At 54.6% G+C, this 25,919-nt stretch overlaps 1 protein-coding gene across 12 annotated transcripts in view; it reads left to right on the plus strand.

Moving 5' to 3' along the window:
• Arap1 (ArfGAP with RhoGAP domain, ankyrin repeat and PH domain 1) overlaps positions 1–25,274 on the plus strand; it is a 63,518-nt gene extending 38,244 nt beyond the window's left edge. For 10 of the 12 annotated variants that reach the window (XM_076846682.2, XM_076846687.2, XM_076846683.2 and 7 more), the window contains 25 exons: positions 293–399; positions 2,934–3,133; positions 5,089–5,174; positions 6,704–6,886; positions 7,932–8,106; positions 9,286–9,420; positions 11,466–11,601; positions 11,899–12,001; positions 12,837–13,032; positions 13,295–13,346; positions 13,462–13,625; positions 13,727–13,939; positions 14,246–14,351; positions 14,743–14,890; positions 14,980–15,066; positions 15,152–15,220; positions 15,510–15,627; positions 16,951–17,064; positions 17,292–17,437; positions 17,972–18,004; positions 21,515–21,597; positions 22,696–22,746; positions 22,932–22,995; positions 24,295–24,444; positions 24,694–25,274. In XM_076846682.2, coding sequence (XP_076702797.2) covers positions 293–399; positions 2,934–3,133; positions 5,089–5,174; positions 6,704–6,886; positions 7,932–8,106; positions 9,286–9,420; positions 11,466–11,601; positions 11,899–12,001; positions 12,837–13,032; positions 13,295–13,346; positions 13,462–13,625; positions 13,727–13,939; positions 14,246–14,351; positions 14,743–14,890; positions 14,980–15,066; positions 15,152–15,220; positions 15,510–15,627; positions 16,951–17,064; positions 17,292–17,437; positions 17,972–18,004; positions 21,515–21,597; positions 22,696–22,746; positions 22,932–22,995; positions 24,295–24,444; positions 24,694–24,711 — 2,937 coding nt within the window. In that variant the 3' untranslated portion in view covers positions 24,712–25,274. Of the gene's footprint in view, positions 1–292; positions 400–2,933; positions 3,134–5,088; positions 5,175–6,703; positions 6,887–7,931; positions 8,107–9,285; positions 9,421–11,465; positions 11,602–11,898; positions 12,002–12,836; positions 13,033–13,294; positions 13,347–13,461; positions 13,626–13,726; positions 13,940–14,245; positions 14,352–14,742; positions 14,891–14,979; positions 15,067–15,151; positions 15,221–15,509; positions 15,628–16,950; positions 17,065–17,291; positions 17,438–17,971; positions 18,005–21,514; positions 21,598–22,695; positions 22,747–22,931; positions 22,996–24,294; positions 24,445–24,693 lie in introns of those variants that run through there. The other 2 variants (XM_076846680.2, XM_076846686.2) reach the window with 2 other exon arrangements.
• The last annotated feature ends 645 nt before the right edge of the window (positions 25,275–25,919 follow it).

Raw genomic sequence — 25,919 nt, forward strand, 5'->3', positions numbered from 1 at the left:
TTCCTGTCCCTTGCCCATTCTCCGAGCCCTGTACTTTCAGCTCCACCTTCCCGGCACTGAGCCCAGGACTTTGCCTCCCCTCCTTCTGCCTCTGGATCTCAGCCCATCCCTTGCCTGCTCCCTGAGCACTGCCCTCCTGTCACCTCCTGGCTCTGGCACCCGCTCCTCGTTGCTCTGGACCCTGAGCGCAGGCCATTTCCCCATGCTCCGATCCCTGAGTCCTCCCTTATCTTTTTCCTGGGCACTTTCTAGTCCACCGAGGCCTCACCCTCATCCCTCCCTCTCCCGCCAGGAATACCACCTGGGCATCGGCATCACCTTCATCGACATGAGCGTGGGAAACGTGAAGGACTTGGATCGGCGCAGCTTTGACCTCACCACGCCCTACCGCATCTTCAGGTGTGCCTGCCCCCCAGGCTCGCCTGCATCCTCGCCTTTTGTGTTCTCTTCATGTATGTGGAGCTGCCCCTGCTAGGATGGTTTTCTTCCCACCCAGCCCTGCCCCACCTGTGCAGGTCCTTTGCTTTTTCTTGCTGAGCTGTCTCTCCTTTCTAAGTAGACGCCTACTGCACTCTGCTTCCCACTGGTCCCCCCGTACCCCATGCCTACCGCACAGCTCACAGGTCACCCCTACCAGCTTGCTTCACCAGCCAGCTGCTCCCCCACTCTCCCCTGCTGTCCTCTGGTTGCCCTGCTTCCCCCCACCCCCCATTGGTGCTGGGGATCAATCCAGAGCCTGTGTGTGCGAGGCAAGCCCTCTTCTCTCAGCTACTACCCAGCCCAGCCCTGCTCTCTTGATAGTGCTTTTGCTGTCATGCATGTTCCCTCCACTCAATGGTTCCTCATTTTGTCTTGAGGGTACGTTCTGGATGCTCCTCCCTGGTCCCCAGCTTTCTTCAGTGTCTGCGTCTATCCTCTGTTCTCTCCCTGAGCAGCCTTACCACTTCCAGACTTTCAGCTGCCACTTCTGAGGCACCATGCTGTGCCTGGGTCCCAACCATGGGCCCACCTCTGATTAGTTGTGTGACCTGGGAGACCACTGCCTTGTCGTGCCCCTGTTTCCTAGAGACTGAGGACTCCAACACTGTGGGAACCACTCTGTATCACCGTTCTCACCGCCACCATCTTTGCCCTTAGCCCAGCTGGCTCTCCAGTTCTAGGCCTGTGTGTCTGACAGTTCTGTGGACATCTCCTTTCGTAGGGTCCCCTGATCCTCCCAGGGCTCCATCTCTACCCCTGAGAATCCCTGGGTCTCCTTACCACTGTGCAAATCTGCCACCGCCCCTGTCTTGCCCCATCTCTATCTGTTCCTGTTGCTTTGCCCTTACCCTCTTGGCCTGGGCCTGACTGGCCCTCTGACCCCAGACCCCTACCTCTTCACTTTGTGGCTGCCTGTGCCACTTTGCTCTGTCCACTGTGACCACAGAGTGTTAGTCATTTCGTTGAAAGCCAAGTTTTTATTTGTCCATTTCTTACATTTGAAGTACTAATGACATCTTGGCCTGAGATTTTTGCTGTAATTCTTTTCCTTCTTTTTTTTGGTGGCACTAGGGATTGAACCCCGGGCCTTGCACATACTAGACAAGCACTCTACCACTGAGCCTTATCTTCAGCCCTTTTAAAAATTTTATTTCAAGATAGGGTCTTGCTCAGTTGCTGAGGGTCTTGTTAAGTTGCTGAGGCTGGCCTTGAGCTTGTGATCCTCCTGCCCCAGCCTCCTTAGTAGCTGGATTACAGGTGTGTATCACTGCACCGGCAGTCCAGAATTCTTTTTTTTTTTTAATATTCATTTTTCAGTTGTAGTTGTACACAATACCTTTTTTTTTTTACTTTTATGTGGTGCTGGGGATCGAACCCAGGATCTCACATGTGCTAGGCAAGCGCTCTACCGCTGAGCCCCAGCCCCAGAATTCTTAATTAGCACACAACAGCAACCACCCATGTGATGGGGTTTCCCCTTTATTTCTGTTTTACAGAGGCCACTCACTCTCCTCATCAACCTTAATTAGGTTGATTGGATGGATGTTCAGCACAAAGGGCTTCCCCTACCTGAAATACAGGGCACGGTTGGGTGCAGGCACACAAAGATGGACTTGGAACTTGCTAGGCTTTGGAAGCTTTGGGAATTCCAGTGACAGGCTTTTGTGGATAAGGGGAGTCTTCAGCCCCTCTTGTAAAGTGGTGCTAACATCCATTACCTTTCTATCAGTAACGCCTTTCTCAGCATGGTGGTAGGTGCATGTGGTGCAGAATCTTGAATATACGTGTGGCTTGGAGGTGGTGGTGGCAGCAGGGAAAGAGCCAGGGGGGTCTTTTTGGGGTGGGGGACACTCATCCATTTATTGTCCATCTAGGACTTTCTACGTGAAGAGCAGGAAATGGTGTGGCAGGGCTCCAGGTATCTGTGTATATTGGGTCGACTAGAATAGAAAGGCGGTTAAAGATGCGGATGGCATAGGGGTCTTTTAGAGACATATCTGTACCCTTCCCTTACTCCCACTTCAAACCACTATAGGTGCTCGGCTGTGCTGGGGGTACGCCTTGACCTCCTCTGCCTAGCACAGGCCTATGTGGTCCTGGAGTGCCCATGTGTGCCCTGCCCCTCTGCGCATGCTGTCCCCTCTGTCTAGAATGCCCTTCCACCACCATTCACCTAGCTTAGCCCTGCTCATCTATCAGGTCTTAGTCCATGCATCATTTCTTTCCACCTCCCTGGCCTGGGCAGAGTCCCCCCACTCCATCTATACCTCAGATTCAGTGTCCTTTCCTTTGTCCATGCCTGCCTTCCTCACCAGACTCAGAAGGCCTCTCTTTTCCAGGAACTCCTAAAGCCTTGTTCTGCACCCCTCCCCACCCTGATGCTGTGCTCCTTCCTGCTGCCCCAAGTCCCTCTGGGCCCTTTCCCAGCAGTCCTCTTACTCCTGTGTTCCCAGCTTCTCGGCCGAGTCAGAGCTAGAGAAGGAGCAGTGGCTGGAGGCCATGCAGGGAGCCATTGCTGAGGCTCTGTCCACCTCAGAAGTGACTGAGCGCATCTGGGCCGCAGCCCCCAACAGGTTCTGTGCTGACTGCGGGGCTGCACAGCCCGACTGGGCCTCCATCAACCTCTGCGTCGTCATCTGCAAGCGCTGTGCAGGTGTGTGCGTGCGAGGGGCTCCAGGCATACGGGTTCAGAGCCGGTGAGTTGGGAGACAGCAGGTTGCCTGTGCTGCAGAAGGACTGGAGTCACTGTTCATAAAGTTGCTCTTTCCCGCTAAGCCCTTCTCACCAGATTTAACCTTAAGTCCTTACACAGCATGGCAGGGGTTCCATTTTCACAACATGGGTGAGGACATTGAGGCACAGATAAGGAAAATGGTTTGTTCAAGATCACCCCTAGGGACTGGAGTTGTGGCTCAGTGGTAGAGCACTTGCCTAGCAAGTGTGAGGCATTGGGTTCGATTCTCACACTGCATATAAATAAATAAGATAAAGGTCCATAAAAACTAAAAAAATATTTATTTATATATATAAGAAGATCACCCAGCAATTAAGTGAGTCTGGATTTAAGCCTAGGCCGGTTGGGTCTGGTATCCCTGTGACATTGGAAGACTAGAGGGAGGTCAGCTAGGCGGGTGGGAAGAACTGCTGTTTGTCCAGAGGGGCTAGGAGGCAGGAGACCCAGGGACCTGTCAGATTTGTGGATCAAACTCTGACTGGTGGCTAGAAGCTGAGATTGGAGACCAGTCGGAGGACTGCTGCAGGGTCCAGGATAGAGAGCAGTGGGAGGTCTGGCCTGGGGAAGGGATGAGTACTCGGGGTTGTTTAAGATCTGTGTTGTAAAAGTCTCAGTGAGGAGGGTGAGAATGAGAGGGTGGAGCCCGGATGCATTCACCCCACTGAATTTATTAAGGGGTTTCCCTGTGCCAGATGCTGAGCCAGACATTGAACCCTCATGGGAGCTGTCAGTGCCCAGGTGGTGGCTTTGGTTGACTGCAAGTGGGGATCCTCTGAAGTGGGGATCCATGGGGAGGGACAGGCCTGGGGAAAGCACTAAGCTCGGGGAAGAACCCCAAGGCCTGTGGGACTTCTAAGGCAAAGGTTCAGGGGTCTGGGGCATGAGGTTGGGGTACAGGAAAGTGATGACCCAGCTGGGGAACATATGAGAAGGGCATCAGCTCATGGAGTCGTGAGGCTGACTGGAGGGGACAACATAGATGTTCCAAGGGAGGCTGGCCAAGGCCAGAGCCGCCCCAACTCCCCTCCCTGTTCCAGGGGTCCCTGTCGTTACCTGTAGTTGAGCAAGGCTTCCTTCCCTGCAGCCCCTCCTTTCATTCTGCCAAGGTTTACTGGTGCTTATCGTATGCCAGGCTTTGTTCTGGGCAGTGAGGATGGAGCCCTGAAAAGGGCAGGCAGGACTCGGGCAGCCTGCAGGCTGCTGACATTCTAGCAGGGAGGCAGAAAACACAAAAACCAAGAGAAGTGCTGGGAGTGCTAGAGAGAATGTGCTGTTGTCCAGGAATCCCTCCCCAAGGAGGTGATGTGTCAGTAGAGATCTGAAGGACAGGAAGGAGTGGCCTTGGGGGATGGGGATGGGAGTCCAGGCAGAAACATGGGGCTGGAGGAAGTGTGGGGAATTTAGATTGGTCCCAGGGACCACTGGAGGTTGTAAAGAGGGATATGCCTTTTAAAGCTATCTCACTGCAGGGCTGAGTGGAAAGTGGCCTGACAGAACCAGCCCAGTGGGAGTCTAGGAAGGCAGGGTGGTGGCAGGATGGTGGGATGGGGGTGGCAGCAAGAGTCCAGGTGAGAGGATGTGTGAGGCACTGGGACCTGGTCAGATTTGTGGATCAGACTCTGACTGGTGGCTAGAAACTGAGATTGGAGACCAGTTGGGGGACTACTGCAGGGTCCAGGATGGAGAGCAGGAGGAGGTCTGGCGAGAGTTGCAAGGCACAGTGCTGTGATGTGGGGAGCAGGGGTGCATGATCAGGCTTCAGAGCTATGCCTCAGGTAGAGCCTCAGACCCGAGCCCTGGGGCCTGCTGGGAGTAGGTGGTACTCACATGAAGGGGAGGGCCCGTGTGACCGGAGTCTGGCCCTCTGTTTACAGGGGAGCACCGGGGCCTGGGCGCTGGAGTCTCCAAGGTGCGGAGCCTGAAGATGGACAGGAAGGTGTGGACAGAAACACTCATCGAGGTGGGCAAAGCCCCTGCTTGCCACCAATACTTAAGATTTGCTCCCCTCAGCTGCTCTCTGGGTCTCCCAGCTCCTGTCCCCATCTCACTGACCCCAGCACCTTGGAGCTAGGGAGACCTTTGTGATAATGTAGTGGGTGGGGATCTTAGAAAAACTGACTTTTGGCAAAGTCAGCAAACTAGCCAGTGAGCTAAGAATTTGTTTACAGTTTTCAAGGGTTATAAAAAAAAGGAAGATGTAACAGAGACTGTATAAGCCTGTAAAACACAAAACTATTTATTATTTGGCCTTTTTGGAGGATTTGCTGAGCCCTGATCTAGTTCAACTGTCATCCCATTGTACAGATGTGGCTGTAGTGGGCTTGAGATTACCCAGCAAATCCATACCGACCACACAGCCCTGCCCCTCTCCATCCCACCTCCTGGCTGACCTGGGCCTTCTCCTCCACCTCAGACATCCCCTCAGAGCCTCTTCCCCTTCACTTTATCTGAACTCATCCACACCAATGGATATGAGGGGGCAGGCTTTGGGGTACACACAGATGTAAACATGTGTTTCAGCGTACTTGAAGTTCCCTGTACCCAGATGTGTGGTAGTTGCAGTGGAGAACATGGAGCAGAGGCTAGTCCCAGGGACCTACCTCACAGGGCATGGCTGACAGCACCAGCCAAGCTGGGGATTTCAGAGCAATCTGGGCGTCACATCCATTTGCTCTGTCCTCACCGTGTGTGTGGTACATAAGGACTTTGCAGTTGTTAATTAACTTGACTTTCAAAACAATCCTGTGAGTTAGGATCAAATACCCAGTATACAGTTGAGGACGCTAAGGCTCAGGGAGAAAAATAACTTGTTAAAGCCACAAAGCAAGTCTGTAGTGGTAGGGCCTATTTCTGCTTTTTCTCTACTGTGACTCCAGCACCCCACATAGGACCTGAGAAAGGGGAGGTGGGAAACCAAGGAAATTGCTGTGGAATGAATGTTGAGCACAGAAAAGAATGAACTAGCTCCTCAAATGCTGGACCCCTGCACTCTCTTAGAATTTGCACGCACACGCACACACACACACACACACACACACACACACACTCGCGCACACACGCACACACACACGCCCTGCTTCCCCCCCCCCCCCCCAGACAGGAATGTCAAGACAGGAGATGTTTCCAAAACCCCTGCCTATCCCATTGGCTGACAGGTTTGACAACACCCCCACCCAGGACAGACTCAGGAATGCAGAGTTCCAGATGTGGGGCTGGGTGGGGCAATGACAGTGTCCCCAGGGACCAAGCACCAGGCCTGGGGCGTTCACCTGTCAGACTGTCTGCCTCTTGTCCTGTGCTGAGCCCAGGCACTGGCTTAGTGCCCATGACTTAGATGGGGGCCCTCACAGCTCCCAGCAGGCCAGGCCACTCCTCTCTTTCCCCATTGGGGAATGGGGGAGTGTCCTAGCTCTCCAAGGCCACAACCTCAGGGAAACCCACCCTCTCCCCCATCGGTCACCCCCTCTGACCTCTTTCCCATACCTGCAGCTCTTCTTACAGCTGGGCAATGGTGCTGGGAACCGCTTCTGGGCAGCCAATGTGCCCCCCAGCGAGGCCCTGCAGCCCAGCAGCAGCCCCGTTGCCCGGCGGCACCACCTGGAGGCCAAGTACAGGGAGGGCAAATACCGCCGCTACCATCCACTCTTTGGCAACCAGGAGGAGCTGGACAAGGTCAGGGCACTGTACCTCTCGGGCCCTTGAGCTCATCCCCTTGTCCCTGCTTTGTCAGGACCCCTTGCAACTATCCCTTGTCTTCTTGCTACTCCATTTCTCTATATCAACCCATCTTTTCTACCAGCTCAGAACAATGAGTTGGTAAGTGGGGAAACTGAGGCCCAGAGGGAAGAAGGACCTAAGGAAACATTAGGGCAACGTAGGAGGAGCTAGGCCTTGGGCCTGTACCATGTTCCTACCATCTGTCTGCCTCCCTCTAGATTCCTCTGTCTCCCGCACCCCGTCCTGTTCCCTCTGAATCCTGCCAAAAGGAGTGAACTTGATGGGGATGCTATTTCCTGTCAGGCTCATGAAAAACAGCTGGACTGCGCCGACCCACCCCATCCACACCCTATTCAAGATGAGGCCCCATATGGGCCCCAGGCCCTGACAGGCTGGGAGCCAAGTCTTCTGTCTTGATCTGGCTCAGCCTGGGTGGGAGGCAGCTTGCTCAAGGCAGGGGGATGCCATTGGTGACCTCTGGTCAGCCCTCAGTCCCTCCCCCAACCGGCCCCATCCCAGCAGGCTCAGTCTAGCTCTAGAAGCCCAGTGGGAGCCAGGCCTCCACCTCCCAGGGACCCAGGCGTCCTGCCCCCAGCCCAGCCCAGTCTGGCCTGCAAGCCAGGAGGGCGGCAGATCCCATTGGCTGGGAAGGTCAGGCAGGCGGAGAGGAATTCAAATGTGGGAGGACTTAGCTACAAAGTCCCCCTCTGCCCCTCCACAAGGCAGAGGGAGCTTGAGATCCTCCTCCGAAGGCTGACCGACAGCTGTGTCCCAGGGCTGCCATCGGGGTGAGGCCCCTGCTAGGTGACCTGTGGCCGCCCTCCCTCCCCTTGTCTTTTCTGTTATTCTCTGTCTTCCCTCTGTTCTTTCAGTCTGAGGATCTTTCTATCTGGAGCCACCCCAGACCTGGGTGACTCCTTCCTCTTTCTTTTCCTCTCCTCTCCTCTACCCCATCCCCACTCACTCTCTGCTTGAGCTCACCCTCCCTCCCTTCTCCCAGGCCCTGTGTGCTGCAGTCACCACCACAGATCTGGCAGAGACCCAGGCACTTCTGGGCTGTGGGGCTGGGGTCAGCTGCTTTTCAGGGGACCTGCAGGCCCCCACGCCCCTGGCTCTCGCCGAGCAGGCCGGGCAAACACTGCAGATGGAGTTCCTTCGGAACAACCAGAACACGGGTGAGTGGCTGGTGGGACTGTTCCCCTTGTCAGATCCTCCTGCTGATATGAACTGGCCCTTTGGAGGGATTTGTGGGGGGAAGGTCCAACAAGGACCAGAGGCTTGATTTATAGGCTACTCTGAAACTGCTGTCACAGGTCCTCGAGGCACCCTGGGGCAGCAGTGTGTGATGTGGGGTGTGTTTGGATTTGTGTACACTTGTGCTTCATATATGTGTTCATTTGTGTCTCTGTGACTGTTATGTATTTGTGTGCCCCTTCCTGACTTGCAGGGTGGGTCCTGCAGGGTGGCATCTGTGTGTTAGGGCATGCACGCTTCAGAGCTGCTCTGGGTCTGTTTCCTTGTGGCGGGGAGGGGTGTTGAGGGCTTTGAGGTTTGCACATGCAATGTGTGTCTGTTACTGTGTAGAGGCAGTGTTGCATTTCTGTGTGTGTGACCCGCACCCTGTCCACCCTGGCAGCCCTGTCCACTGCTCTGTTTGGGTGGGGCCCAGTCACAGACCTGGGTTGGGTCTCATTTGGCTCCCACTCCTGGGGTGGGTGAGGAGGGGATGGTGGGGGTGAATGGCGCTGGTCATGGCCCAGGCCTAGCCTCTGGAGCCACATCCCAGGACTGAGGGTGGAGCTCAGTGGCTGGGGTTCTGGGCTCTGGGCCATGGGCGGGTGGGGTATGCCGGGTTGGAGAGAGCCCAGGTGTCCAGGAGGCATAGGAGACCACCCAGCTGGCTTGGTCTGGAGGGGTGTAGGACACTCCCCCCTCACTTGCATTGCTGACCACTGGGAGCAAGGCTGGAGCCAGGCTGCTTTGCTGGGCTTCATGCTGTCTGGGACAAACCTATCTCCAGGGATTGTTATTGAGTTGGCCCAAAGCCCCCCTCATTCTAGCGTGCCTGGCCTTGTGCCTCCAATTGGGAGTGTGAGGGGGGCTGGGAGTCAGGCAGGCTTCCTAGGAGGATGGTCCTGGAGCTAGGTTTTGGGAATGAGTGGAGCTCCCACAGGTGGGCAGTGGTGGGGAAATAGCTTGTACGGAACCTAGGAGGTATGACTAGGAGCCTGGAAGTGCTGCTCAGGAAGCTGAGGGGCTGAGCTGGGACTTGAATGTGAGCCTGGGTGCCCAATACAAGAAGCTACCCTCCTGGATGGCCATCATGACCAGCCATTCTTTCCCCTGCTCCAAAGAGGTCCCTCGACTGGACTCGATGAAACCCCTGGAAAAGCACTACTCAGTTGTCCTGCCAACCGTGAGCCACAGCGGCTTCCTCTACAAGACTGCTTCTGCTGGCAAGCTGCTTCAGGATCGTCGTGCCCGGGAAGGTGGGTGCTATACCACACCCCACCCTGGCCATGGCATTCTGGCATGGCTGCAGGGCCAGGGAAGCCAGAGCTAGACAGTCTGGTGGACCCATGAGGGTGCCAAATGGACTAGCAGAGTCACCTGGAAGGCTCCCTGGGTATGTCTCTGGTACATAGTAGGTGCTTAAAAGACGGGCTAATTGGGGGTGTGGCAGGGCAGTGCAGAGCAGGTCACTGCCAGAGTTTTCTTTCCACTAGAGAAGCCCGGACTCAGCCTCTGGGTGTGGTTCCATGCTGGGCATCTGGTATTTGGAACCTGTGGATGGTAGAAGGTTAGACGACTAACTTGAAGCTGCATCCTTTTCTGATTTCAGCCTTCCATTTACTCCTCAATCCTGAATACAACTACAGTCTTTACCTCATCCCACAGTCAACTGTCCCAGCCCCTTACCTTGAAGACTCTCTCCCCTGGGCCATCTCTCTTGGCCTTGTAATTTTTCAGACATGCCAGATTATCTTCCACTAGGACCTTTCCTTTTGCTGTTCCCTGTGCCCTAAATGCTTTCTCCAAACATCTGCATGATTAGTCACTTCATTTGGATCTCAGTTTAAATGTTAGTCCTAACTGGGCATGGTGGCTTACTCCTATAATTTCAGCTACATGGGAGGCTGATGCAGGAGGATTGCGAGTTTGAGATCAGTCTGGGTAACTTAGAGAGATCCTGTATCAAAATTTAAGATAAGGACTGGGGATGTAGCCTAGCATGCATGAGGTTCTGGGTTCAATCACCAGTACCACAAAAAACATTTTTTTTTAATATTTATTTTTTAGTTGTAGTTGTACACAATACCTTTATTTCACTTATTTATTTTTATGTGTTGCTGAGGATCAAACCTAGGGTCTTGCACATGCAAGACTCTACCAATGAGCCACAACCCCAGCCCCACGAAAAGTTTTTTAAAATATAAAAAAAATCTTCCACAGAGATGTTATCCTGACCACCTTATCCCATCTGTCCCTTGACCCGACTTTTTCTGTGAACCATTTATCTGACAGTGGTTTGTCTTTTAATAAAGTGTACATTGTATACTCTGCACCAATGGAACCCCAGTGCCTAGGAAGTGCTCAGTGCCTACCCAGTGGCATTTGGAACATGTCTGCAGAATGAAGGGAAAGGCAGTGCTGGCACTTCGGGAGGGAGCACATCCTGGGGACAGGCTCATGGACACATTGTCCTCAGTGGGCAAATGTTGGGCCCTCCTAGATGAGATGAGAGATAGAGTTTGCTATGGGAACAGAGACCGTTGCTCACTGCATCCCTCAGCACCTCCTCCAAGAAGCACCCCTGGGATGAATCCCTCCAAATCCAAAAATATTTCTTTGGGACTCTATATTGTTCACGACCTCACTGCCCTGGTCTACCTCTGTCTGACTGATAATGTCATTTATGTAACTGCCTGAGTCATCCTTTTTGCCCTGGGTGCCAGGAAGCTCTGAGCCATGGTGAAGCTCAGTGCTGTGAACTGTATAAGCCTTCATGGCCTTGACCTTCTTCTGTTCTTTCCATTACCTTTCGCGGTCTGGACTCCCTATTCTGTTTCCTGTATGGGATTTTGTGGGTCTCCTCAGATGTAGGAAGAGGCAGTATCTGGAGTGATGGGAGCTTCTGGCAAAAGAGGGTGGGGCAAGGGGTGGGCATAGAAGGTTTCCTGTGGTATTTGGGCCATGGGTGGAGGTAACAAATACTGGAGGTGGGCAGAGAGGTGGGCAGGTCAGACCCGGCAGCTCCTTGAGTGCCAGGTTGATGCCATAGACTGTCCTGGGGAATGGTTTTAAGCAGAGGAGGCTGCTGGGAGTCCAGGAGACCAATGAAGAGGATACTGTAGAGATCTGGGGGAGAAGATGAGGTGTAGACTGGGCTGGAGTGTTAAGGCTGCAGAAAGGGAAATGGAATGGGGAAACGGACATGGGGCAGGTAGGAGCAGGGACCCAGGGAGCATACAGAGATGGTTTTCAGGTGATGTGGGAGAATCCCTCATACCTTCTCTGTACAACTTCTTTCCAGAGTTTAGTCGACGCTGGTGTGTCCTTAGTGACGGGGTCCTGAGCTACTATGAGAATGAGCGCACAGTGACACCCAACGGGGAGATTCGGGCCAGTGAGATTGTGTGCCTGGCAGTGCCCCCTCCTGACACTCATGGGTGAGCACCCTTGGCCAGAATCATATGCTATTGGTGCTGTGTGGTCCAACCTCCAACTGGGGAGACAAGGAAATCGCCTAGAGAAGGGCAGGACTTGTCCAGGGCCATACAGTAAACTGGAGCTGTACAAGTGCTGACCCAGGCTCCTGAGACTCTAGGCCAAGGCTTTTCTACCACCTCGTAAGGGGCCAGGGGAAAAGCAATGGTAAGGGCAGAGGGGGGTGCTGGAGAATGGTAGGTGTTGGGTGGGGGGTGGGCCTGGGTGAGGTGCATGAGTCCTGGCCTGTGTGTTTTCAGCTTTGAGCACACCTTTGAGGTATACACAGAGGGAGAACGTCTGTACCTTTTTGGGCTGGAGAGTGCGGAGCTGGCTCATGAATGGGTCAAGTGCATTGCCAAGGTAGGTCTATCTTAGCAGGGCTGGTGTCTGACAGAGGCAAGAGGGACCTCCTGGCTGATCCCATGAACCCCAGCTCCCACATCTCTGATAGAGCAAGGGCTGGACAAAGGGCAGCCTACATGATGGGGAACAGGCCTATGGGGCCAGGGGCTGGAGATAGTCTGTAGCCCTATGGTGGGACATTAGGAGACCTGTGTCAATCCTACAGGCTGTGGGATCCGTGTTGGATGAGTAGCCATCTTAGAATGGACAGTGCTGCATCTGTAGGTGATCAGGGGAGGCTTTTTGTAGCTAAAGGCATGTAAGCAGAGGCTAGAGGAAGGAGGCAGGAAGCCTCCAGAAAAGAGCCCTACCTTGGAAACTAGAGCCAAGTGCCCTCTGGGGTCCCCTGAATTGTGAAAGCCTAGAGCTCTTTTTATCATTCACTTGTTTGTTGGTCAGTGGCTGGGCCCTGAGGATCAGTGCTCAGAGTCCAGGGGACCTGATGAGCCACTTGGTCCTGGCTCTTCAGTAGCTCCCATGTGGGTCGGGGAGACAGATGGGTCCAGACAGCAACAACAGTGTAGTCAGCGCCATAACAGAAGCCAGAATGCTTGGCACCGTGGAGGCCCAGAGCAGGGACATCCCTGGCGGTGTCTGGGAAGGTTTCCAGAGGAGGATACATCTGAGTGGATGGGCATGATACCAAAGCTTCATCACTGTTGGGTTCCTCCTGGAAGAGAAGAGGAAGCATCTGAGTGGGAAGAGGGCTCTTGCTCCAAGCCATGGAGCTGGGGTACCCGGACAGGCAGTGCTGCTGGCTGATGGGGTCTCTTGTGGCCATCTTCCTCACCAGGCATTCGTGTCTCCCTTGGCTGAGGATCTGCTGACCCGGGATTTTGAGCGGCTTGGGCGGCTACCCTACAAAGCTGGCTTGAGCCTCCAGCGTGCCCAGGAAGGCTGGTTTGCCCTCACTGGCTCTGAGCTCCGTGCTGTCTTTCCAGAGGGACCCTGCGAAGAGCCACTGCAGCTACGGAGACTGCAGGAACTTTGTGCGTGGACTCGGGCCTGGACCCCTAACCTCCAGGGCACCCTATCCCAGCCCCTGCCTGGAAGTCTGAACCCTATCCTGGCTTGGCTAGAAGGAGCCAGCCTGTCCTCCCTTGTCGTCTTCTGCCCTTGGGGTGCATCTTAGTGATCCTCCAGGTGGCGGGTGAATGCTGCGGGGGTGGGTGTGCTCAGAAAGTCTCCGGAGGGATCAGCTTGGGGATAATGACCAGGGGCTGGGCCTCACCTTGACTGGCCTCTCCACAGCCATCCAAGGTGACAGTGAGAACCAGGTGCTGGTGCTGGTGGAGCGAAGGAGGTGAGTCACTGCTGCCCTTGGGCTCTGAGAAGGCTGAGAGGGTCTGACAGGCATGGGAAGAGGTGGGACGGGGGATAGACCGAGGTAGGGCAGTGGTTGACTGTCCCTGTTCCAGGACCTTGTACATCCAAGGAGAGCGGCGGCTGGACTTCACGGGTTGGCTGGGGGCCATCCAGAAAGCAGCAGCCAGCTTGGGGGACACACTGTCTGAGCAGCAGCTTGGGGACTCTGACATCCCTGTGATTGTTTACCGTTGTGTGGACTATATCACGCAGTGTGGTGAGCCCCTCCCCTATTCCCCAGGCTCCACCCCTCAGATACCCAGCCCCCAGTGGCCAGGATCGCTCTGAAAGTAGCTGCATGTCCCTGGCCCTCCCCAGGCTTGACCTCTGAGGGCATCTATCGCAAGTGTGGCCAGACATCAAAGACGCAGAGGCTACTGGAGAGCCTGCGGCAGGATGCGCGCTCTGTGCACCTCAAGGAGGGCGAACAGCACGTGGATGATGTCTCCTCTGCACTCAAACGCTTCCTACGTGACCTGCCGGATGGACTCTTCACTCGCACCCAACGGCTGGCCTGGCTAGAGGCCTCAGGTGAGCCTGCAGTCCATGCCCAGCCTTGTCCCCTTATATCTCTGAATTCTCTCCTGGTCCCTGTCATGCATTTGGATTAGGCATTGCCTCTGCTGGTGGGCTCCCGCCCCACTTTCTTCTGTTGTCACTGCACGAAGACAGGCCTCTCAAGAGATGGGTAATTCCTTGTCTTTTCCGAGTGCCTGGCCTGCTTTGACTTGGAGGGTCAGGGAGTGCTGTCACCAGTATGAGAGGCAGAGCTGCCAAAGGGTAGGACAGAGGAGGTGGCTGCAGGAGACCCTGACGCCATCTGTTTTCCCCTACCAGAGATTGAGGATGAGGAAGAGAAACTTTCCAGGTACCGAGAGCTTCTGGTGCATCTGCCCCGTGTCAACCGGGCCACCGTGAAAGCCCTTATCAGCCACCTGTACTGGTGAGGGCTGGTACTGATGCAAGGCTGTGGGGGGAAGGGGTGGAGAAGGTTCCTCTACTCCCAACCTGGTTGACTGCTCTTCCCTGGGAACCAGGTAGGCCTGGGGACTGAGCATTGGCTATGATCTGTCCTGATCTCAACTTTACTTCCTGTGGGATGGGAGAGTAGAGGATTTTTCAGGTACCTTGTCTAGATTTCCCAGCTACCCATCTCTACTCTTTGCCAGGACCCAAGACATGTTCCCTTCCACCCTTAACTAGGGGTCTACTCTGACCAGGACCTTCCTGGTCGTTCTAGTGACCAGTCTTGGATCTGTCAGGAATTAAGAAGATGGGACAGGGAAGTTCTGGGCTGGACTCCTCACTCATGGCCTCTGTCCTCCCCTCTCCAGTGTCCAGTGCTTCTCAGACACAAACCAGATGAACACACACAACCTGGCTATTGTGTTTGGGCCTACGCTCTTCCAGACAGATGGGCAGGACTACAAAGCTGGCCGGGTGGTGGAAGACCTTATTAGCCATTACGTGGTGGTGTTTAGTGTGCGTCCCCAGCCCATGGAAGGGGGGAGTGGAGGGCTGAGCCTCTCAGATGGCAGCAATCATTTTCCTTTTCCCTTTCCCCTCCTCAGGTGGATGAGGAGGAGCTGAGGAAGCAGAGAGAGGAGGTCACTGCCATTGTGAAGATGAGAGTGGCTGGCACTGCCAGTGGGACTCAGGTGGAGGCCAGGCCCTGGGCGGGGTCTCAGGCTGGCTGCCTGTACCTGCTGCCCAGACCTCCATCTGAGCCCTGTCTCCCTGCAGCATGCTGGTGACTTCATCTGCACAGTGTACCTGGAGGAGAAGAAGGCAGAAACAGAGCAGCATGTCAAGGTGGGGGCTGGGGACCTAGATGCCAAGGGGCCAGTAGAGGTAGGCTGGGCGAGGGGCAGAACACATTACCAGGGAGCACAGCTTCCATCCCAAGGAGAGCCCAGTTTGGGACCAGGTACTGGTCCTGGTCCCATCTCTTCCCCTACTCATCAGGACCCTCTGAGACACCCCTCCGCATCCCAGGACTCAGAAGACACTGAGAGGGGTGGGGTTAGGCCTGAATCACACAGTAAGGTGGTAACAGAGTAGGATTGGGGCCAGGGTAGGCTGATCTTCTTGGTCACTGCAGATCCCTGCATCCATGACAGCTGAGGAGCTTACCCTGGAGATCCTGGACCGCCGGAATGTGGGCATCAGGGAGAAGGACTACTGGACTTGCTTTGAAGTCAGTGAGAAGGAGGAGGCAGGTAGGTGGCCACCAGGACTGGTAGAACACACGGTGTGGCCCGTCTCGTCTGATCTGCAGCCCATCTGTCCTCCTTCCCTTGCAGTATAGCAACTATGGTGTGAAAAGGGTTGTGATGACACCCGTTGCTGTCACACACTGGTGAAGACTGTGGTCTCTGTGATGGTGGTGACAGGGAGCTGGCAGGGGTTGAGGTGAAGACTGTAACAGGGCTAATAGGAGCTGATAGTGAAGGGGTAGATGTGTCAGTTGATGAGGTTTTCTCAGGTGTCAGAGAGTGGTGCTGCTCGTAGGAGTGACAGTGCTGAGTTTGGTAGGGGATTGTGGGCCACACCATTCTTGGTGGTAAGGAGAGTGGTAGGTAGTGGTGACCCTTCATGCAGGGGATGGCGGTGTAGGTGAGGGTAGCTTTGATGGTGTGGAGGGCCTGGGTGGTGCAAGGGGCTGAGCAAGGGGGCACGGCATCAGTGGAGGGTTATGTTTCACTGCTGTTTGTTGAGTGCCAGGCACTGGGCTGAGGGGCCAGGCTAACCATCCCTACCCTTGTGGGGGTCAGTCTGGTGTGGACGGAGACATTGATCCATTAACTCCATGAGCACACTGAGAAAACAGACACCATGTTAACTGGTGTACAGGAAAGGTCCCAGGAGTCACCAGAACTTATGACAGGGTCTCTGGCTTTGGATTCTGTAAGCCAGATGTGGAGGAAGATGGAAGTTATTTGGTGAAGCTGGGGGGAAAGTGCTCCCAGAAGCAGGAACAGCACAGGCAAAAGCCCTGTGTGGGCAAGGCCAGCCCCTCCAAGGAGGTGGAAGCAGTGAGAGGGTGCAGCTGGGGGTGGCTGGAGATGAAGGCAGAGGTGGCCATGCAGGTCTGACCATGCGAGGCCTTGATGCTGGGGGAGAGGTGGGACAAGAGAAATGAGAACACATGCAGGAGGCCACTTTGAAGGTCTTAGTAGTAGTCTATGAAGATGCCAGTAATGTGAACAGAGTGGGATAGTGGAGAGGGACAGAGCAGATTTGCCATGCTGAGGAGTGGCGGGAGCAGAGGAGCATTTCTGGCTTGAGCGGCTTGACTGGTGGCAGTGCTGCTGATTGGACACGTGGGAATGACTTGGACACGTGGGGATGACCATGGGCTTGGTTTGGTCACAGTCAGGAGTGTCCAGCCAGAAGTGTGGTTGTGGGAAGGGTGGTCATGATGGTGGTTTGTTGTGTTGCTAGTAGACCCGGAAGTGGACGATAGGTGTGTGCTCACATGCTGGCTCTTGGTGATGTCCAGCCATGTGATGTTAGTGACAGTGGGTGTGACTTTTCCCCAGAGCGGCCCCTGCACTTTGCCGAAAAGGTGCTTCCAATCCTGCACAGCCTGGGCACAGACAGCCATCTGGTGGTGAAGAAGCACCAGGCCATGGAGGCCATGCTGCTGTACCTGGGTAGGTGGGGCTGGCAGGGTGGGGCAGGCTGGGGGAGTTTCTTTATCCAGAGCCTATGGGAGGGACCCGGTGGCACCAGGGAGGAGCAGCTCTGATGCAGAGCACCAAGTTGGTGACCCTATGGAGACAGGATGAGACAGTTTCCTTCATGTGAGGATCTGGCCCTGGAGCATGTAGATCTGGGGGTGTGGTTGGTGCAGCTCATGCCCACTCCAGTCCTCCCCCAGCCAGCCGTGTGGGTGACACCAAGCATGGCATGATGAAGTTCCGTGAGGACCGTAGCCTCCTGGGTCTGGGGCTGCCCTCAGGCGGCTTCCACGATCGCTACTTCATCCTCAACAACAGCTGCCTGCGGCTCTACAAGGAGGTTCGGGTAAGTGGAGCTGAGTCTTACTCTGAGATGGGCGCCTGCATCCTGAGTGTGTTCAGACACCCAAGCACACGTATTCCCCTTGGTCTGCAAGTGGCAGTCTCCCTACCTTGGGGTCTTGGGATAGCACAGCAGTGGGGGAGAACTGTAGACTCCCAGAGATTCTCCCGCTGTAGGCCTGGGTGGCCACTCCACTGTGCCCTGTACCCCATTAAGCCATGGTACCTGGTGCCATCATATCACAACATGCTGTTTCACCTGTGCCTGTGCCTATCACAGCACCCCAGGAACTTGCTCCAACATGACGGTCCCAGGCCATGGTCTAGGCCTGCCTTGCCAGGTCCGAGGCCTTCCATCCCTCTCTCCATACCCGCTCCATCTACATGCTGGGTGTTGTCCCAGAACAGATACCACAGTATCTAAGTGACCCCCAACTTCTGCACATAAATGCCATGCCCCTGTGCATCAGTGCACACACTGTCCTGGTTCTAGACCTCGGACGACTTTTTCCATAACCCTTGATCCTCTATCAAACAGAGCCAGAGGTCGTGGAGCGGGGCCCCTGAGACCGTGAGTAGCTGTGTGCTCTTAGCTGCCTTACACCACCTGGGGGCCAGGCGAGCTGGATGGGAGTATGGGAAACTGCAGGGCTCCCAGCTGTCTTCAGGCATGGTTCCCTGCCCCCTTGACAGTGTACACTGGCCCCCCACCCTGGGACCTGGGTCCCAAGCTCTGTCCTTAATCTGTAACTCCATCCCAGGGTCCTTTTCCTAAGACAGGGTCCCTTATCAGTGTGATGCTCTATTAGAATTTTCTGTAGGATTCAGTGTAGAAATTATGAAGCAGTAATGGAGACCCCAAAGCTTGAATCAGGGCTCTGATCCTCATCTCCCATCAACTTGGAGTCACTCTCTTTCCAACCCTGGGCTATCAGAATGTCCTTGCCATTTCCTGATCCTAACATGCTGGGGGTGGGGGATGGCATGAAAGAGGCTTGTAGGCATCCCTGTCTGTGGTGGTTATGTCCTCTGCAGCCCCTTCAGCTGGTCGCTCAGCTTTCCTTGGCATACCCCAGGGAGAACGGAGCTCTCCACCCCTCCCTTGAGGCCTCCCTATCCTTAATGGGATTCTTCTATCTAGGAGAATGTGCATACTCTGCTCCAGCTGAGAATCTGCCTCCCATCATGCCCCTGTGGGTCCCAGCTATGTCTCTGGGGCCACAGAGCACAGATATTCTGCAGAAACAGGCCAGAGAGGCATGGTTCCAAGCCCAGTGGTCTATCTTGAGCTCCCACAGCTGATCCACCAGTGTCTTTACCCTTTTCCTGCCCGATGCCTCTCCTGAGGACATATGGACAGGCCTGGCTTCCATGGATGGAGCAGGACCCTCACCTCCTCGTCTTTGCATGTTTACCTGTATTAATATAGTCTGGCCTCCTGAAGAACACCTCCTCTTCTCTTTGCTGCCCTCTGTGATCACATCTTCACTTCTGAGCCTATCTGTCCTTCCACTCAGTCCCCCATGGTTCTGGGATATCACCTCCCTGGCTCCTCCCTTGAGAGGTGCTTAGTTAACACCGTGGAGCAGAGCAAGACCATCAATGTGGGCAGAGGGAAGGGAGAGTGTCTGAAGCTCCTGGAAAGGCAGCTGCTGGTCCCTCCACATGGAAGGGAGAAGGTAGGAAATCTAGAAAAAGAGAAGATCTGATGTTTATGAGCCAGGAGTGATGCCTGCCCTTCACATTCTGAGACATGTAGCCCACACTACTGTCCTGTGAGGAGAGGGGTATTCTCTGCCTGCACAGTTAAGAAGACTGGCTTTTGGTGACTTGCCCTTGGCCACCTCCAGGTGACAGAATGGAGTCTGAGCTATGGAACTCATGTTTTGTATTCCTAGAAGTTTAGGAACTCAAGGACATGGCAGGGAGGGCTGTTCAGTAATGTTCTCCACACCCCAGTGACAGCCAGTGCATCTGGACAGGCAGAAGCTCACAGTGAGGTGTGGCTTGGCCACTGAGGCGTTGGTAATTCTAGTATTAATTGCTTTATGGGGCAACCAAATATTTGAAATTTGGACATCCCAGGTGAGTCAGTCTCTATGAACAACCAGGCCTCATCCTGGGGTCTCCCATTGTTAAGTGCCCTGAGACACCGGGAAATGCACGTTCTAGAAAGATCTTGGTTCTAGCAGAGATCCTTGAGCATCAGGGGTGAACTGTGTTCTCTGCCTGTGACCTTGTCCCTCAGAGATGCCAGAAACATGAGGTACTAGAAGTCAAATTCTTGTGGGATTTATTCTCAAAAGGAGATTGTGTTGACTGATACTCCCTGACCCCACAACCCCCTCAGCCTTCCTGTCTTGGCCTCCCTCCCATGGTCTGCACGTAGCCACACTCCTCAGATCCCAAAGAAGTGTGGGCCTGAGGATTGTTTTCAGATTTTCAGGGAGCCTCGGCCTGATTAACATGCTTGACCTGGCCAAGAGGGTCATTACTGTCACACCATGGACCTGTACCTTCTACCCTGACTTCTTTTACTCCTTGCTCCTAGTTCTTTTCCCTCCCACTCAGCACCATTCCCTGTTTACCGGTAGCCGCCTTTCCCCACGGCCTTCCTCCGTCATGTCCGAGCCTGTGTTTTGCTGGCCTGCAGCTTTCTCTCCATCGTGGCCTGTCTCGGTCTTCCATACCCACCACCAGGTCTCCCAGTGTGTAGGCTGATTTCCTCAGCCCACTGGCCTTTGCTCTCCCTGTTCACCTTTCACCCTTGCTGTTTTCTCCCCGCCCCTCATTTTTCCCACATCTGGAACTTCATTTCCCTCCCTCCTGTTCAGCTTCCTCCTTACCTGCGAGCCCTGCTCCTCCCACATGTAGAACCAGGTGTGTTCCAGGTCCTGTTGAGTAGATGGCGATTATCAGGTCAGGTGCTGTCAGGTGCTGCTGCTCGGTAGGCCCTGGTTGTCAGGGAGTTCCTGGAAAGTCCTTACTCAGGCCCTCCTAAACCCTACGTCCTGGGACAGCATGGAAGTCTCTAGTCCCTAGATAGCCCATCTTTTTTGTGAGTCTTCCCAGCTCCCTTGGTTGTGCCCTAGTCTTCTCTTTGCTCCTGCTGAGGAGCCATGCCTGGGGGTGGCTGGGAGCAATGGTGGGAACAAAGTCAGGGTGGCTCAGTGTTGGTCCCCCAGTTTTGGTTGTAAGTGGATCCTCCTGCCCTGCCATCCATCCTGGTGCCCCTGCTGGCTCCACAGGTGCCTGGCATGGGGAGGGCTTCAAGCAAATGGACTCCAGAGCAGGAGGAAGGCTCATTAGCTTCATCTCCAAACAGCCTCTTCCTTGGGGGTCATTGCTCTCTTCCCCTTGCCTCTGAGCCAGCCTGCTCCTTCCAAGCCAGACCCATATGCAGAGGCGGGCCCAGAGAGGAGCGTGTCAATGATCTGGTGCCCCTCCCCAGTACATTGGTCTCTTGCTTCCTGTCCTAGATCATTGGGAAGTTCTCCCTCTGGTCTACCGAACAGTCATTCTGCTTTGGCTTGAGTCATGAGCTCTTCTCATGGAACCAAAGAGCTAGTAACTGCTGATCCTCAAGCCTTCTGCTCACACGGTCAACCCTGGAGCCTCTGTGGAGCAGGGAGGGGTGAGGAGTGAATAACCAAGACAGATGTAACACAATCAGCCCGCTGAGGGCTCAGATCATGCCCGCCTCTTCCAGCTTGGTGCTGAGGACGATGCTCAGTGTTCTCCCTCGTGCACTATCTGATTCAGGCGATGCTACGAATCAGTTCTCCACTGTGCAGGACAGCAGGGTAGGGCTGGGATTTGCTGTCCTGGACGTCCCAGCTGGGCTGGCTGCCTCAGGGACTGAGGGTTGACTGTCTGATGCTGCCTTAGGGAGAGAGGCCAGGGGACGAAGGCTGGATTGAACAGGGAGGGATGGGACAGGAAGGCTCCTTGGAGGAGGTGCCCTGTGCTGAGGTGCAGAGGGGGCTGGGGAACAGGAGGAGGGTGATGCCTAGGGTGAAGATCTGTCCCTGTGCCTGCTGGCCCTTACTGAAGTGCCCTCTTCTCCCCTCCCCCACCCCAGAGTCACCGGCCTGAGAAGGAGTGGCCTGTCAAGAGTCTTAAAGTCTACCTGGGTGTGAAGAAGAAACTCCGCCCACCCACCTGGTGAGCTGGAACTGGGGAGACAGGCCTGAAACTGGGGCCTGTGAGGGCTCAGAACTGATGAGGAAGCACAACCAGGGGCTTTGAACTTGACGGGTCATTGTTGTGGTTCTGAAGTTGTGGTCCCCTTGGCCAGCTGTATCATTTGGACACACCTTATAAACACAAATTCTCAGGTCCCTCCTGAGTCCTGGATTCTAGGGATGAGGCCCAGCACTCAGGCTCCTCACCCCACCACCCCTGGGATTGGGGGATTGAGCTACATCCCCAGCTCTTTTTGTTTTGTTTTATGACAGTCTCACTAAGTTGCTGAGGCTGGCTTTGAACTTTTTTTTTTAATATTTATTTTTTAGTTGTAGTTGGACACAATATCTTTATTTTATTTATTTATTTTTATGTGGTGCTGAGGATTGAACCCAGGGCCTTGCATGTGCTAGGCAAGCACTCTACTGCTGAGACACAACCCCAGCCCGGTTTTGAACTTTTGATCCTCCTGCCTTAGCCTCCCAAGAGGCTGGGATTACAGGCATGCACCACTGAGGTGCAGAGGGGGCAGCATTATTTTAATTAACAAGTTGTCCAAGGAGCTCTGGTGCTTGCTATGGCCTGGATTAAAATCCTGTCTCTGACTCTCTTTGGGTCCTTTCTGTGCCTCAGTTTTCTTAGCTGTGGAATAAGGATCCTGAGGGTACACCTGTTTCTAAGGGTGATCATATATTTTAAAACATTGGGAAGTGATGCTTGCCACTTTTACCTTTCGTTACATGTTGCAATCACCAGACTTGGTTTTCTGACTTTTTCTTCAGCTGCTGGCTGTGCCTGGCTATTTCTGGGTCTAGGGCAGGCCTGGAACAGGACATCAGTAATTTTTTTTTTTTTTTTTTTTTTGGTGCCTGGGCTCAAACCCAGAGTCCTGAGCATGGTAAATTAGTGCTCTACTCCTGAAATGTGACTCTAGCCCAGGCCTTTGGTGGAGATTGGAGAGCTCAGGGCCTAGTGGTTAGTGGGGGCTGAGAGAGACAGGCAGCAACCAAGGCATGCTACCCTTGTGAGGAAGCTGCAGGCTGGCAATGACCCCATCTCCCCACCCCTCCTCTGCAGCTGGGGCTTCACAGTGGTGCATGAGACAGAGAAACATGAGAAGCAGCAGTGGTAAGCAAGGGCCCCATCCTGAGACCCCGGGCTAAGGAGAGGTGGTAGCATGGGCCCCTCAATTGGGTCTCCCCTCACTGCCCAGCTCTGTGACTTGCTGGGCGACCGTGGGCTGGGGAGATGGGCAGGGTAACTCCCCTTCAAGCCGGCCCTTGGCAGTGTCCAGACCTGTGCTCTCCCTGCAGGTACCTCTGCTGTGACACACAGATGGAGCTCCGGGAGTGGTTTGCCACCTTCTTTTTTGTGCAGGTACCAGGGGCAAGGGGTATGGGAGGCTCTGCTATAGAGAAGGGTGCACTTGCTTCTCTCAGGCCATTCACAGTTTCAAGGAGATTTCTACTTGTTTTTAATTCATTTACCTGTATGTTCAGTAAGCCCTTCCTAGTGCCTGCATAGTCCATCCCTGAACCAGGCCTGCTAGGGACAGCACATAGGCCCCTGCCCTTGGGGCACTCCCCAGGCAGGAAGAAAAACAGGCCCAGAAGTGATTTGTTATATTCTAATGCGATCTGTGTTGTGGTGGGAGAAGGAAGCCCAGGAACCTAACCAGGTGGGCTTCGAGTGGGAGGGGGACTCCAGGGAGAGGGTGTCATGGGAGCTGAGTCTCTGGGCATAGGGGAGGGTTTACCAGGAGAGGAATGGCTTCCAGGCAGAGGGAACAGTGTATGCAAAGATCTGGAGACTTGAAAGAGTAGTACAGTTTGTCCAGTGGGGTGTAAAGGGAGAAGCCAGGAGGGCCAGAAGTTGGCCCTGGAAAGGGAGTCAGGAGCAGGAGCCCCAAGAGCCTTAAAGGCCACACCTAAATGCTAAATTTGCCCCAGAAGGTAGTGGAAGAGTTTGAAGAGAGAGAGGGGGAGGGAGAGGTGTGTGTGTGTGTGTGTGTGTGTGTGTGTGTGTGTGCGCAGTCTCCTCAGATTCCCTCTGGATGTGTAGGGGAGAAGGACCTGAAACACAGAGCCTGGGGTAAGGAAGTCAGGGAGTTGGCTGCTACAGTGGCACAGATAGAAGGGAACAGGGTGGTGATGATCCCCGAGCCAGAGCCAGGACAGAAGCTCCTCAGATTTAAAACAGATGAGTCAGAACAAGGATTTTCATCCGGAACCTCAGAATGGTTTAGGGAAAAGGAAGACAAAACTACCGGGACCCTGGGTTGAGTTCTTTCCTCTACCTACATTCTTTTTAGATCTGAGCTTCCTGGTAGTCAAGGCCTAAAGGGAAACAGTAGATTCTGTAGTTCTTGGTTTCTGCTGAGGAGGCACAAACATGTTTCTTCTCTTGGAGAAATATTTTCTTGGTGCTGCATTCTTGGAGAGGTTTGTGGATCCGGAGATGAGAGTCATTGAGTAATGAATCTGGCTGTTCGCTGGGGATATGGTCCTGTTCTGCTAACAGCTGCTTCTCATATCGGCTGGGATCAAAGCTGAGGGTGTCACCTCAGATCATAGCGGGAGGCTTTTCTGGGAAGTGTGGGTGGATCCAGAGCTGAGTGTCTGGGTGAGCTGAGGCATGGCCCAGACCCCAGCAGCTCTCCTCTTCCCTGTTTCCCAGCATGATGGCCTGGTGTGGCCCTCAGAGCCCTCGCGTGTGTCCCGGGCAGCCCCTGAGGTCCGGCTGGGCAGCATATCACTCATCCCCTTGCGTGGCAGTGAAAATGAAATGCGCCGGAGTGTGGCAGCCTTTGCTGCTGACCCCCTTTCTGTGAGTGACTCTTCGTCCCTGTGGGCAGGGGGCTGGGGACCTGGATGGATGCCTGCCTTCCACCCCACTCTTCATTATTTGAGTAGCCTTCAATACCTATCCTCTACCTGAGTAGGTTCAAAAGCCCCCCTACCTGGCCTAGGGATACCAGCTGGTGAAGCTTCTGTGGCCACCCCTCCATCCCTAGCTGCCTGGTTCCTCAACCATCACAAAGCACTTACAGAATCTGGGCTTCTGTGCTTCCTACAGCTCCTCCGCAATGTCTGAGCACTCAACCAGCCTGGCTGTGGGACTGACTCTGCTGCCTCGACTGCGACCAGGAAGCCTTCCTGTCCAGACACCCTCATGCCCTGCATTCCTGGTGTGAGCCAGCAGGGGGCGCATGAGGAAGCTGTACCCCACATCCCCCCATCCTGACCACAGCATGAGGCTTCCTGGCAGGGGTGCGGGGACTTGGGGTCTGCCCAGGGAGGGACCCTTCTGACTCTTCAGGTGTGCAGCCCTCCTGGCCTAGCTTGCTCACCCCAGGATCACCCACCCTGAGTTTGTGGGGTTGGAGAGATGGGCAGAACCAGGAATTCTGGAGGACATCAACCTTTCAGAGTCTGGAGGCCCTGGGCCCCCGCTGGAAGGGAGCCTACCCCTTTGCACAGACTCCAGAGCCGTAGGAAGTGGAGCCTTAAAGGAGCACTCAGCCAGGCAGGAAGGGAACTCTTAGGGAAGTTTCTACAGGACTGAGAGCTGAATTTTGGGAACTTTAGCCCCCCTTCCAGTCTGGGCTTCCCCACTTTGGGGTTTTTTTGATAATATAAATATATCTGTATATTTTACCCTGTGTTGCTGAGGCCTGTGATTGGTTGGGGGGATTGTGTGTCCTGGGGCAGGTGGGGACAGTTGGTCTGGAAGCACAGAGGTGGGTGCTTAGTTCTCTGAGGCTGGGAGCCTGGATGCAGCTCTTTCTGGACCCTGAGCTGGTTAGACACTCCTCCCTGCCCCAGGCCAAGCCCTGGCCTGGCTCTGTGCCATCTCTTGTCCCACTATGCAGCCAGGCTGGACTGAAATTGACTTGAGCCCCTGCCCCTGCTGCAGTCTGAGCCAGGGCCTGGGTATACAAGTCAGTGACTCAGGGAAGGAGGCACAAGGCCATGGATTCCCAAAAGTTTTAGTAAACTCAAAAGGAGAGCCTCGGGTCCTCCTTAGCCCCTGAGCACACTCCTCCAGAGGTAGGACTCATCTTGCTTCAGGGAGCTGCCCTTGTTGGATACTGCCTGGCCATCTCCTCCAAGCAGACAAGGTCTTAACCAGCAGGGGAGATAATAAGCTGTTCACAGATAGATTTGGGACTCTTGGGGAAGGTGCCATATTCTTGTCTCTCCTAGAGCCTCGTTATCAGTGAACAGACCTGCTGACCTCCCTGCCTCAGCCAGTAGAGCTGGGCAAAGCTGATCAAGAATGGGCTACCGACCCCTGACTCT

The sequence above is a fragment of the Callospermophilus lateralis genome, chromosome 2 (assembly GCF_048772815.1).
Source record: "Callospermophilus lateralis isolate mCalLat2 chromosome 2, mCalLat2.hap1, whole genome shotgun sequence".
Taxonomy (NCBI): domain Eukaryota; kingdom Metazoa; phylum Chordata; class Mammalia; order Rodentia; family Sciuridae; genus Callospermophilus; species Callospermophilus lateralis.